A 14,680-nucleotide genomic window follows, 5' to 3' on the forward strand; every position below is an offset into this window, starting at 1 on the left:
AATCCCTGCCCTTCCAATAGTTGTCTAGTGAGAGGCAGACATGTGAGTAGTTATTTACAAGTGAATGTGGTAATGCTATAAGGTCCTCCAAAGCATAGCCCAACAACACTGGGGAGGGAACCGACCATGGAATAAGGTGATGAGAAGCTGATGCTCTACAAAGTGGGATAAAATGCATCTGGAGGATGACAGGAGACAAGTCGCAAAAGGAAGACAGCAAAGCTAATGGAAGGACATCTATGACGTGCTAAAAGGCTATCACCCAGCAGGTGAAGGGAGAATCTTGAAGGGCTTTAAAAAAAGAGAAAATGATCGAAGTTGCATTTTGGAAGCATGTGAAGCCTACCGCCCCCACAGGAAGCTAAAACCTAGACCATTGGGACCCTGTATCTGGCAAGCAACAAATGAAGAGCCAGAGAAGACAGATGTAGGAGGCTCTGATTCCTGCCATCACTGAGGCTACAGTCCGAAGAGGAAGACTGAATTTGGCAAGATCCCTTTCATACCTCAACAACACCTGAGCTCTTGTGACTTCTTCTAAGTTCCTGTCTTATCCTACCTGACAGAATGAGGAGTGGATTTAGGTTGGCCTGCTCCAATAAGATCCTGCTGGTCATTAAAATATTGAAATACACACACACACACACGCACGCGCATATATATATATATATATATATATATATATATATATATATATATATATATATATATACACACATTTCCCTACCAGCTGGCCAATAGCCACTGCCCTAAGAGGCCTCTCCCTCTTCCCTGGGACTACTCTGAACGCCACCTCCTATGATTCAACACTAAATAGTGTCTGGCCCAGCAGAGGGCCCCAGACTCAATTCCAGTGTGTTCTAGCAGAATCTCTGTCAGTGAGGTATTCACCATGACTCATTGATTATTATTTTTTTATTTTATTATTTAACTAAGCTCTAGGCCCAACGTAGGGCTCTAACTCACAACCCCCAAGATCAAGAGTCACATGCTCCATAACTAAGCCAGCAAGGAGCCCCAATTATTGAGTATTTTAAATATTACCTCCACATGGGAGCCAACCTCAGGAGCTCCTTGAAACCATTAAACCTCTCCTATCACACAGCGATGACGACGACGACGACAACAACAACACGACGACAACAACGACAACAACAACAACAAAGACAACAAAGACCTCCAATATTCTTTCATTTCCCAACCTGCTTCTCCAGATTCTCCCGCCAGATTTTTTTAGGTATTTCTGCTTAAGGCTCATCTTGCTCCATCCCAACGCTTTCTCTGGTTTGATCTTTTGTTTCTCTCTTTATCAATTATTTCCACTTTCCCTACAATTTCACCAACTTCAGCTGTCCACACTGAAGACTCTACGGACCATGAGAAGTGTCCCCACTGTGCAGACTCAGTACCTAAATACTGACCTGATTACACTACAGGATGAGTCTCATTGAGTCTGTTTATCTATTAAGAAATAATTGCAAAAAAGTTAATAGAAAACTCTAAACATATAATACTCAGTCCAGCCCCAAGATATCACTTTATATAAAACAGATTTTCACTTGTTTATACTGTTTCAAATTCCAGTTAATTAAAATATACAACATTATTGTGTTAAATAATGAAATTAAAGGATATGGATCCCATTATCCTTCAGTGTATATTTACACACATTTTAATTGCACCTTTTTTTTTTAACACCTCCCACCACTAATAACAGAAGGTGTGGCCACCACGCAAAGAATTTGACCATAAGCAAAGGTGTGACTTACTAGTGATGGCAATTAGAAATGGTGATAAGAGGGGACATCTGGCTGGCTCAGTCAGTGAAGCACATAACTCTTCATCTTGGGGTCATGAGTTCGAGCCCCACATTGGGCATAGAGCTTGCTTTAAAAAAAAATGGAAAAGGGGTGCCTGGGTGGCTTGAGCCTCCAACTCCTCTTTCGGCTCAGGTCATGATCTCAGAGTCATGTGATCAAGCCCCACGATGGGCTTTGTACTCAGTGCAGAATCTGCTTGTCCCTCTCCCTCTGCTCCTCCCCCCCCACTCCTGTGCCTGCTCTCGCGCTCTGTCTCTCTCTCTCTCTCTCCCTCAAATAAATACATAAATAAAATCTTTTTTTTATTTTTATTTTTTTTTTAAGATTTTTATTTATTTGTTTGACAGAGATAGAGACAGCCAGAGAGAGAGGGAACACAAGCAGGGGGAGTGGGAGAGGAAGAAGCAGGCTCCCAGCAGTGGAGCCTGATGTGGGGCTCGATCCCATAACGCCGGGATCACGCCTTGAGCCGAAGGCAGACGCTTAACGACTGAACCACCCAGGCACCCCTAAAAGCTTTTTTTAAAAAAAGGGAAAAAAAGAAATGGTGATAAGAGTTTGTATTAAATAAGTGGCCCTAATTATAAATTAGCATAAAACAAAGGAGATCATAAGAGATGGACAGAAGAGCTATGGTGTAAAGATGGTAGGAAATAAAACTGTAGAATTCAGGAAGTGAAGAGAAAGTTTTCCTTTTCTTATTATTTTCTTTCAACCAGAAACTAAAGATATTTTATGTGAGATATATTCTTAGTACGAATACTCCATAATATTTTATAATGACATAATAAAAGATCTAATTTGCAGCCAGACAATATACTATCATTATATCTGTCTCTTAAAAATAATCAGTCTACTGTACCCAATATCAAAAATTGGAATATGAGAAATGTGTTCTCTTTTGCCATACAAATTATTAGAAAACAGTTCTTACACATGCTCTCGGTACTTTGGGTACTCATTTAAATAAGCTTAACTAAATTATCCAAGGTGTATTTAAAAATAAGCAAAGTAAGTATTGATTGTTCGGATCAGCTATGTTGCTTATAAAACCTGATACTGCAATGGTTGGTTCAGTATCTTATGTCCTGAAGCTACACCAAGCCAACTCCCATTCACTTTAAAAAAAAAAAAACCTATTTCACATAATGCTAGAATCTGAAGCTAAGTGTAGATTAAGTTGCACTGTAGTACTAGACTACCTTATGTTTTGATCAGATTTTTATCTCTCAACAGCCAAATTTCTTCTGAGTGGCCTCCCAAAGAGCTGATGGGTTATTCTGTTGCAGGAATGAGCATGTACTGTGAAATTGCAGGCTCCATATGCCTTATAACATCCCAGGCATCACTGCCAGTCCATGGGATTCTTCTGACCTACAAACCTCCAATTCTATAATAACTCTGGAGGATTCTGGATTTTTCTAGAGGTGAAAATCTGAAAGAGGGCAGGCAGAATGTTTTCGTTAGCCTAAATTATCCCCTAGAAGTACCTGAGATCCTTAGATGAATTAATTCTGCTTCCTTGTGCTGTGATCAATGTCCTTACCTGCTTGGTTCATGTCTGATAAAACAATAATCTTAGTGGCATCTCCTGCCTAGAGTATATGGAGTCCTTTGGTACTTGTGAAGCCAGCTCTTCCACTTGGGTGTCCTCAAAAATAGGCTAAGGCCCAGACTAGAGGCCCCTGAGTCAAATCAGGCAATATGGAAATAAGCTTTGCACCTGCCTGGAGGCAAAGGATAATTTGCCTGACTATGGAGTGCCTGAATGGACTACCAGACTATGAGGGTTCCAAATGATTTGGCTTTTTCCTACTACAAGTTCAATGAAAGTGGCCAGACATTTGAGTGTGCCCTGGGGCACGCTGTTCTGATGTACCACTGTTTCTTTCAGGTCTTGGGCCTGCGGGCCTTTGCTAATTTATCTGGCTCCCATAATACCACTTCACAGCAAGCCTCCTTAATCTCTCCAACAAAGTGGAGTGCCTGTATTGTCAATCATTCCCCTATTCATCAGTCTTTAAACTATCCCTTCTTTTTCTCCTTTTCCAGAGCAAAATAACCTATTAGCATTGGCATTCTGCCGAACATTGATTGCCTAAATGCCAAACAGTGCTTTCCTGGAGGTTCCCATCCCCAAAGCTCTAGCCTGGCATTATGCGGAGTGCGCAAAGTGCACCCCGTGTCGGGCTGGGAACTTCGGAGCTGGCAGGCAGGGGTTCACTGGGGAATCCAGGGAAGCACTCCCCCATCCTCTAGAAAAGCGATTTTGGTGGCCACTTAGGTTTGGGAACAGAGGTGCAGAACTGTGTCTTTTAGGGCTCCGCTGGTCACATTTCTTAACTGTCAATGCACCATTTAGGCTGCACTGCATCAGCCAGAGGACTTTCAAACATCGGCTGGATGTTGGGATTTGATACTTTTTTTTGTGCATATACAGACAAGCTGATGCCAGAGATGAGGTCCCTTGAAAACAAAATTCATATGCGTAGTTACTGCTGCCACAGAATTAAGACTAATACCTGAATCTACCCTTTCTCTATATGATGCCATTGCTTTGTGAAGAATTTTAATTTGTATCATACACTTTTGGAGTTAGATTTAATTCAACACCAGCTTTGTGTTTATTTTTAGTTTAGACTAACTCTTCTAAACACGTCAAGAATGATTGAAATTTGCTGACAGCAATCTTTCCTAAGCAAGTAGATTCTGTTATTTGACTCAACTGTACCAGAGTAAGTCAGATAAACATAGTAAAGACTAAATATATTTGGCTTTACATTTTTAGCTTTCCTACCTTGAAGTCGCCTGTTGTTACCTCAGCCTGGAATGCCCTTTACCCATCCCCACAGCCCATTTTCTGCTTTTGGCAATCTTTCATGACCTAGTTCAAATCTCACCTCCTTTGAGAAATATTTAGTAATTTCGAGTCCCCCATATTTGCACTGCCACAGCATACCACCTTGTCTTAGCACTGAATTCTGTGACATTTATTATTTGCTATTTACATGTTTGCAAACAGGGGCCTTCCTATACACCCAGTGCTTTAAGTTGTGAAGATGATTTCTTTGAAAAAAAAGTATAGAAATATAATCATTTTCTTTCTAGGTCAGGGAGGACAAAAATAAAACCAATAAATATAAGAACATCAAATTGGAATGATGACCTGTTGTAAAATCTTTAGAATCCTGCCCACTTGAAAATGGTATGCATATCTGCAAATAACCTAACTTTTACCTTACAAGGGTAGAGAATCAGCTAAGGCCATTCAGAAATTAAAAGTTAGAAATATGAAATTCACTCTTGGCTTCCCCTTCTCCCTCACTTCTTATACTCAGTCAACATAACTCATCACTTTTACCTACTAAACATCTGTGTGACCCAGTACCAGTGATTCTCAAACCTGAAAAAGCATAAGAGTCACCTGGAAGACTTGTTAAAACAGACTGCTGAGCTCCATCCCCACATTTCTGATTCACTAGGTCTGCTGTGGGGCCAAAAACTTGGATTGGTAACAAGTGCCCAGGTGAAACTGGTGGTGCTCATCCAAGAACCACACTTTGAGAACCATTGCTATAACTCATCCCCTAGTCCATTCTACTTAACAAGGTTCACAATTTCTACAAAGGGGAAAAGAAAAACCCTGAGTTGTGACACAGTAAGATGGCTCAAATAAGGCATAAAAACAGCTAGGTTTGGTCCTGATCTAGAACGGTTTCCCTTGGTGGGAAGGGGTTGTCTAAGGCTTTGAAATGATCCTTAACATACAGGAATGAGTCCTAAAGCATTTCTGGAATGGTCCAATGCATCTCTAAATACGGACCAGCAGATGAGGTCATGGTAGTGCAAGGAGTCAGAAGTAGAGGAGGGGGAATGAAAGCTATAATCACTGTCAAAGGGGTGTTTTCTGTAGACAAGTGAATGGAGCTATTGTACACAAACTCAGTGGTTGCCAAGCATGTGGCCCAATTATTTTGCCTGTATGAGCATGGCACGGAAGGATCTCCTTAGAGAACTGGATTCACACAAGTTGGTGTTTAGTATGACAGTAGCAAGCAAAAGCCTGAAGACTTTGAACCTGAAGAGTCTTCCTAAGTTCCTGCTTTCCAAATCTAGGATATGATACAATTAGGTTGGAAAGACTACAAAAGTAAAACACCACCCTCAGAAATAGTGCAGCATTTACAGTTGGTGAAAGACCGATACAGAGGGTCCTGCTCGAAATACTGACAACAATGAGGATGGCATTGGTGGCCAAGGGCGGCAAGAGATTCCACAATTTAAATCTAAGGGTTAGCCTCCAAGAGAAACTGCTTTCCCGACTCTAGCTTTGGCTCTACTGGTATTTAAAATGTTTGCACGGGGCGCCTGGGTGGCTCAGTCGTTAAGCATCTGCCTTCGGCTCAGGACGTGATCCCAGGGTCCTGAGATAAAGCCCCGCATCAGGCTCCCTGCTCTGCTGGGAGCCTGCTTCTTCCTCTCCCACTCCCCCTGCTTGTGTTCCCTCTCTCACTGGCTGTCTCTCTGTCAAATAAATAAATAAAATCTTTAAAAATAAGTAAAATGTACAAGTTCAAAAAGTAATATTGGCCACCTAGATCTAGAGTCTTAGAGGAATGGAAAGTCTGCTTCCACGGCTAGAACGGACATATAACGACGTTTTGCTCTCTTAGGGAAACACCACTCACTCTGCGACATAGGAATGGAGATGCTTTAGTACTCTTCAAAGTTCTCAGCTGCGTGAGAGAACCATTCAGGTGGTTGGCCTAAGCCCCAAGAATCAATGCCAGAAAACAGGGGCAACAACTGCCACCTGGCCTCCAGGAGAGTGGCATCCTCCTCCCTAAGCACCACGTGGGCAAGAGGTAGAAGCTTTCAGGTTGCTGCCAAACCTCCCTGAGATTCACATCTGTTGTACCAGCTCTGGCTAGACACAACTGAGGAAGAGGGACCCACAGGAGGCTGCTCAGCAAACATGGTCTGCACAGTCAGAACGTTACACATGAGGCTATCAGAAGACGAATTCAGCTTAAAATAGACATAAGTAGAAACAGGTTGGGAAGCATGGCTCTCTTCCTGTTGGGGCAAGAGGTTAGAAAATGAGGCTGTGGGGGCGCCTGGGTGGCACAGCGGTTGAGCGTCTGCCTTCGGCTCAGGGCGTGATCCCGGCTTTCTGCGATCGAGCCCCACATCAGGCTCCTCCGCTATGAGCCTGCTTCTTCCTCTCCCACTCCTCCTGCTTGTGTTCCCTCTCTCGCTGGCTGTCTCTATCTCTGTCGAATAAATAAATAAAATCTTTAAAAAAAAAAAAATGAGGCTGTGAGGAGGTTTTCCTGGCACTGACTTAGGGGAAAGGAATGAAGGAAGTTTCTATGGCTGTGGTGATCCCTATGCTCAATATCTTAATTCTGCCAGACCTCCACCACCCCATGAAGCACCGCACTACACAATATTCATTGGATCTAAGCCTTCTAAACCTGCGCACATGGGGGGTGGGGAGACCTGAAAGGGTTGAAATCCTAAGAGACAAACCAAAAAATCAAGAAGCTCTAGACTGCAGATCCACTAATTCAACAAAGGGTAATTGCAGAAAGTTATCAGAGACCTCAAAGGCTCCATAAAATACCACATTTACATACTATACTTCTCGCCAGGGAGAGGGGCTGCAGAGCAAAGTGGTTTGGAATCGGATGGGTTGAAACTATAAAAAGCCTTATACAGTTGTTAGAAAATGTTTATTGTTTTCAGGCACAAGAAATTTTAAAGTGTTGGAGTTAACACAGCCATTATGTAGCACAAACAAATCAGAACAAATATTTATTGAACTATAACCATGTAAGGCACTGTGCGGTATAATTCCTAGGTTTTAAAATTTATAGCTTCCTCTTACTCCTTTAAAAATTCTGAAGTATAATCTACCAGAAAATGGGCATTAAAATAATCCAGAATATTTTACCATAGTGATTATAATATCTAACTATTACAGTATCTAACTAAACTAAAGCCTTGCTTATTTAGGGTTGCACATTTTAAAGTCTATACATAAACCACAGCAAATGTATAACAAAAATGACTACTTTTTGGTCTTCAGGTTGTCTGATTTTATCTTGGCAAACATCTTTTTTTTCTTTTTAAGTGGGATATTAATGCTGGCACAGACATGATCAACGAGTTTCTGGGCAATGGAACAGAGGACTCAAAACACACATGCTCTTTTATTATACTCTATGTTGAATTGCCTCATCCAGCATATTCATTCCAAGCACTTAATAAGAATGCAACTTCATACAAATACCCTTGAGTAAAATCTGCTGTGGTGAATGCTTCTAGGTTTCTCTTGGATGCCACTGACACTTCCTTAAACCGAACTTTTTCAAAAAGAGAATGAGAGCATAAATACACATCTAGAATTTACCTTCTGTCCTAAAACATTGATCTGCATTAATTTTATACAATGAACATTTTAATATACAAATTAAGAAATAGAATACAAGTGCTTTCAGGATTCTAGAAGGCTAATTTTGGAACTTAGTTTCAAGAATTAGAGTCTGATTTATTATTGTAACAGATTCTGAGACACCATAATTACTTTTTAAAACAAAGTTTTTAAAAGAACCAATATTAATGAAAATACAACAGCTTTGTGTTTTTCTGTGAATGCAATTACCTTAATTCTCTAACAACATCCCTTTTGCTTTAATGAAACCAGTGATTTCGCTTACCAAATATAAAGAAGTTCTTACAAAAGACAAATCACTGTAGGTCCAGAAAACAAATGCCCCTCTAAAGCCAAAGACTTGGTAGGATCAAAGGAAAGCAAACCTGAACTATTGAATTTTATTTTTTAAAAAGATTTTATTTATTTGAGATAGAGAATGAGTGGGGAGAGGACAGAGGGAGAGGGAGAAGCAGGCTCCCACCTGAGCAGGGAGCCTGATGTGGGGCTGGATCCCAGGACCCTGGGATCATGACCTGAGCCTAAGGCAGATGCTTAATCCACTGAGCCACCCGAATCCCACCGAACTCTTGAATTTTAGAGAAGAGTTCTGCTACAGAATCCAGTTGTTCCAGCCTTGGATTTTATGATTTCATTGAGATTAATCAGAAATCTTTTAAGATTTTATTTATTTGAGGGAGAGAGAGCACAAAAAGGAGGGAGGGGGAGAGGGAGAGGGAGAAGCAGACTCCCCACTGAGCAGGGAGAGCAAGGGCGGACCTTGATCCCAGGACCTTGAGATTATGACCGGGGCCAATCAGAAATCATTTTAAGGAGGTGCACCTGGTGGCTCAGTCGGTTAAGTGCCTGCTCTTGGTTTCTACTCAGGTCATGATCTCAGGGTCAAGGGATGGCTCTGTGCTCAGCAGGCGGGGGCGGGGTTTGTTTAAGGTTCTCTCCCTCTCCTTTCGCCCTTCCCCCACACTCACACACTCTCTTTCTCTCTCTCAAATAAAATCTGTTTTAAAAATCATTTTAAGGAGACTTAAGGTTTAATTTATTTTCAAAAAAGATTTTCTCAATCCTATTTCTGATTTGATAGAATAAGGCACAATGTATATTAGTTTGTTTAAATATTATTTGCAATGACATTACCAAATATTTTCTTTACTGTGAAATAAGTATCTTTATTACCATTTTACAGATGAGGAAATTAAGGTACAGACAGGTGAAATAACTTAGGGAGTCAGAAGGAATAGAGGGAACAAAGCTGGGACTTAGAGACAAAATGACCAGGGTTTAAATATAGTACAGCCACCTACTAGCTTTGAGCAAGTTCCTTCATCGGAGCCTTTCATCTGTAAAATGAAGGTACTACCACCTACCTCTCAAATACTTGATGTAAGGTATAAACAAAACACCTCACAGAAAGCATAGTACAGTTGGCCATTTAAGAAACATCGGCTCTCCCACCAATCCACAATACTATTTTCTTCAGCTGGTACAATGGGTGTATAATGAATCCATATGCTGTCGTGAGGTAAGTGAGAAAATAGCACAAGCAGGGCGCCTGGCAAGTACAGGGCTCAATACATTTGTTCTCTCCCCCAACAGTCCCTCCCTTACCCTAGGTCCCACAGTTACTGAATGGCTGAGACACAATCAAGTACCGATCTTGCTTGCACTATAGAACTGTTTCTGTACACATGCATTTTACTTATGGTAGTACCTCATTTAACTGAAAAACAAATTTAAGCTAGCTGCTTGAGCAGTTGTTATTTTAATGTGTTCCCAGTAAAATAAAATTCATTTCTAGGGCAGCTTTACTTTTCAGTAATCAGAAAAAAAAGTGATTAAAATTTCTGACTTGAAAAATATGTATTTGGGGTACATATTTCTACTGGCACTTCTGTAATATATGTTCTTAATACTTTATAAACAATTATAACTCAAAAGATTGCTAAAAATCTATTACTTAGGAGATTACATGTTTAAGCATTCAAATGATTCCATTGGATATACTGAGTTCAAAGATATTAGGTAGCCTTTTCATTTTTCCTGTTCGCTCCCAAATAAAATAACAAAGTAGGGTAGTAAATGTGGTAAATAAATGTAGATATTCATAAATGAAACAGATATGTGAAAAATATGGACCAGATCTGCATTTATGAGGCAATGACCTTCAAAACTGGCAGGGAGCTGTTAACAATGTTCTTCACAGGGGAGCAATTATATTACAACCCTCCTATGTATACTTTCATTTCTCATGATCTACAAATACATTTGCATATCAGAAAGAATAAAAGAATAGTCTGGTAACTGTGGCAACCTGCATTGAGAGGATATAAGGCCTTTTCCTTACCTTAATAATCACATTCTAAATGCCAGATCAGTATAACTGGTGCAATATGAAAGGCAAAACCAATACTTTGACAGAATTTCCTACAACTGAAATTTACTAAATGTGTCTATTATGGCTCTAACCCAGTGATACATTTCTGACTCTCTAATCCCCTAAGTGTTCTCTGATGATTTCAAGAAGTACTGAAATCTTTCTAAAATATATACCTTATTTAAAGAAAAATATGGTATACAGTACTTCAAGGAAAATGATTCCAAATTATCACCAACATTTTTTTAAAATATACCATACAGCAATTCCTAAAATGTTAGGAATATGACTTTAACCTAGCACGTAGCTCACAGTTCCTTTCCGTACTGATTTAAAAGACTCTATGTCCAATGTTTGACAAATAAGCACAGACACAAACACAAACACACACACTACAGAAATGTATAAGAGGGAGAAAGTTGCTAAGAAAAGCTCAGTCTCTAAAAGCTCAAAAAACTGTATGCACAAAATATTAATTTCACATAAGGTCCTTTTTTTTTTTTAACCTTTCCTCACATTGGGTAAAAACAAAAGCAATTCACAATAGTGGTGCCAAAGACTGACAATATTACATAAACTTCAGAATCCCTGGGTTTTTCAATTTTCATTAAAGAACCACAACGCACAATCATTAACATGTCTAGACAGTGGACACCCACTACAGTAAAGTCATGTTACACCAAGCCTAATTTTCTTATGTGGCCTAAATTTTTGTAACACACTTAATTGTAGTAATGTAAAATAAGACCAGCAGGAAAATAAGCACAACCATAGCAAGATATAACAAGCATAAACCCAGTAAGTCCTGTTTGACTTAAAAATATTATTTTTCTCAACAGTAATAAAAATTACCCACAACTATAATACCAATCAACCAACCTCAGAGGCTCCACCAACTGGGAAAAAATAACTAGTTCTCTTATTGTGATATCTTAAAACCACAAGATTGCTACTAGCGGAGTGGTGATGTGAATTGCATTTCATTTATACTCTATACCTTGACAAAAGTTCATGACCTACCCCAGAAATTTTATTCCACCATATACCCCAAAGTATTTTTAGGACTCACAAAGTCTAAATCTCACACTGCCTTTGATATGCTATCGTGTAAATGCTTTAAATTTTAAAACAAAAGGATAAGGACTTTAAAAGCTCTAGACAATGTACTCAAATGGGGAATGTCAAGTCAAAGCCTTCTCCTCCCCCACCCAAAAACAAAAAAAGAACTGTACACAACACATAAAGATACAATAGAAACAAAAAGTAGCATGCCACTCATTCAGTAAGGAAATAATACAGAACATCTATCATATTCAACCACAAAAATCCTTTCACTTGATGGCTAGCATCATTATGACTGTTTAATCTGTATTTAAGTGGCCTTAAAAAAAGAGATTTTGTTCCCTTTCTCTGCCCTCCTGGATCTTTGGCAGCAGTCAGCACTTATGCCCAGAGCTGGTTTGGGGAGTGGGAGAAAAGGGAAAGTGGACAGAAGGCTGAAATGAGCACGGAGTCAGCAGAGAGCAGCTGCTCTCATCCACAACCCAGCGTCTTTCTCACACACCGCTATTTTCCGCTATTGAGCATTGTCAGCAAAAAAATTAATGGGGGGTGGGGGGGACCGGGAGACAAAGAGGGTAGGACCAGAGGCCGACAGTTTTTGTCTGCCACATCTGAGGCGAGAAGTCCCCTCTGGTTTCTTGCTGCAAAGGCAAGGGATCAGGTGAGACCCCTCCGGGTCCAACTCAATTTGCTCCTCCAGAAAGAGCAGTTTCCGGCAGCGAGCGCAGGATCCTTCGGCTGCTGAACTAAACACCGGAGCATTGTCAATGTTCCTATCTCTGACTTTACAGAGGAGGAGAGAGGGCTGTGACTGCATTCCTGGGAAAGACTACTACTCCAGACGTGCCACACGGCAGTAGTGAAAAAACATAAGCAAGAGGTTGTAAAATCTCTTCCAAAATACCAGGTTCTGAAGAAATGCTGCGAAGCATTAATGTATTGTTGGGTTTTTTTTTTTCTAAGTCACCGATTCTTTCTCGCCACGGCCAACCCTCAAATCTCTGGTACTTGTTGCTAAATCTTTACCTCACGCCCCCCCAAAATTGCCCAACACGATGAGATCTGGCGGGAGGGGGGCCTAATCTCGGGAACCCAGAGGGCTGGTCTCCCTTCCATAGGCCACTCTGCATGGGCTGCGCGTTCACTTCTACCTTCTGAGAGCTCTGACTCACAAATGCCGGGGTGGGGACGGGGGGGGCGGGTGATTATGACATACAGCATTAACCTTCCAACCAAAGATAGATAAGAAACGCCGGCCAGCGGTCCTTGCCTGGCCAGAAAGCCAAAGCCTGCGCCCCCCGACGGGGCGGCCGGGGTAGGAGCCTCCCGCCCTGCCCGCCTCCCTCCGGACGCCCGCGGAATATGCTCCCCACCCGGGCAGGCTCGAGGAGCCAGGATGGGGCGCCCTCACCCTGGGAGAGGGCAGGGAGCGAGGTGAGGGTCCGGGACAGAGGGACTCTCACCGCAGCTGCGCCGAGCGCCCGGTACCCCGCCCCGGACCGGGTCTCGGGCGGAGGCGCTCTGCACTGGGGCCGTCCGCCGCAGCCAGGGACGGACAAAGCACTGGGGTCTGCGGCGACCCCGGGCGGCGGCCGCGGGCCAAGTTAGCCAGACTCGGGGGACACGGGGGTCCCGCGGGCAGGGTGGCGCGGCACTGACCTGGATGGTGCAGGTGTACTCGCTGTCGTCCAGCAGCCGCACGGTGCAGCTGTACTCGCGCTCCAGGCTCCTGCTGCTGCCGCTCATCAACCTGCTCAGCATCTTCCCGCCCGCTCGCCCGCCCCCGGGAGAGACGCGGCGGCGCTGCGGACCCCGGACCAGGCGCCCCTCAGCCGGGCAGCTCCGCGCGGGCCCCGGGCACCTGCACCATCACCCCAGCCCGGTCGCGGCCGCTGCCTCCTGCTGGCCCAGCTCCTCCTTCTTCTCCTCCTCCTTCTCCGCCACCGCCTCCCCCCAGCCCAGAGCAAGCACCCCGCTCTCTCTCCTCCGCGCCCCACTCCCCATGCCCAGCTCGTGGGGCGGGGCCTCGGCCTGAGAGGGGCCAATGGGGGTCAGCGCGGCGGAACCGAGTGGCAGACGGTAGAGCCAATAGAAAGAGTGTGCTGGGATGATGGACAGGTGGCGGAAGCAATCACCGGAAAGCAGTCGGACAGAGCCTAGCGGGACCAGCCCTCTGGCGTCCCAAACGAGGGGTTCCTCTCCTCTCTGCGGTTCCTCTAGAAGCTGTTGCCCCTCCCCCGGGCCAGGTGTGGGCACCGGGCCGGATGAATGTCTGCTGCGTGAAATATGTTTAGGCTGGGCTTCAGGGGCCAAGTCCCACACTCTGCAACGCCGCGAGTCCCGCCCTCTCGCGGCCGGGGCGGTGCGAGATAACAATCACCGCACCTGCAGGATGCAGGCACCTTCCCCTCCGGACCAGACGCCTACCCCCACCTGAGCTGTACTCCAAGTCAGCCCGACGGGCCTGTCTGCTCCCGCCCTCTTATTTTGGAGAACGTATGTTTTACAGGAGCTACTTAAGTAAAAGCTGTAGGGTTCGCAAGGGTTTTTAAGGACCCGGGTTTAATCCGTAGGAAACCCTCCACTGTAATACCGCATGCCTCCCTTTTATTTTCAGAAGACAAAAGGAAGAGACTGAGGTGTGCTCCTTCAGCCGATAGGGTGCAGAGGAAGTAATGGGTCCTTTCTTTGCATCTTCAGAACTAGAATTACCATATCTTCAGACTTCCTCAACAAAACACCAGAGTGTGTCAGAAGGTATATACTGCAAAGAAAAAAAATTGTCTCCTGCCCTTTGTGACCCCACATCTAAAGACCTCATGTTCTTTATGAAAACTTCACCAAGAAACATAATATTCTCCCTCAAAATTTTTTGATGGGAGGAAATATTATATAAAAGAATCATATCAACACATTAATGCTGTAATAAATATATTAATTGAAAAATAATGAAATATGCATAATTTCGTA

General features: G+C 43.0%; 1 protein-coding gene across 2 annotated transcripts in view; it reads right to left on the reverse strand.

Annotated features, from left to right (window-relative positions):
• Window positions 1-13,524, reverse strand: part of FRMD5 (FERM domain containing 5) — a 299,112-nt gene extending 285,588 nt beyond the window's left edge. The window contains exon 1 of one of the 2 annotated variants that reach the window (XM_057306320.1): window positions 13,370-13,524. In XM_057306320.1, coding sequence (XP_057162303.1) covers window positions 13,370-13,471 — 102 coding nt within the window. In that variant the 5' untranslated portion in view covers window positions 13,472-13,524. The remainder of the gene's footprint in view (window positions 1-13,369) is intronic. The other variant, XM_057306319.1, reaches the window with a different exon arrangement.
• Window positions 13,525-14,680: the final 1,156 nt, after the last annotated feature.

Source organism: Ursus arctos, unplaced genomic scaffold (genome assembly GCF_023065955.2).
Source record: "Ursus arctos isolate Adak ecotype North America unplaced genomic scaffold, UrsArc2.0 scaffold_36, whole genome shotgun sequence".
NCBI lineage: Eukaryota > Metazoa > Chordata > Mammalia > Carnivora > Ursidae > Ursus > Ursus arctos.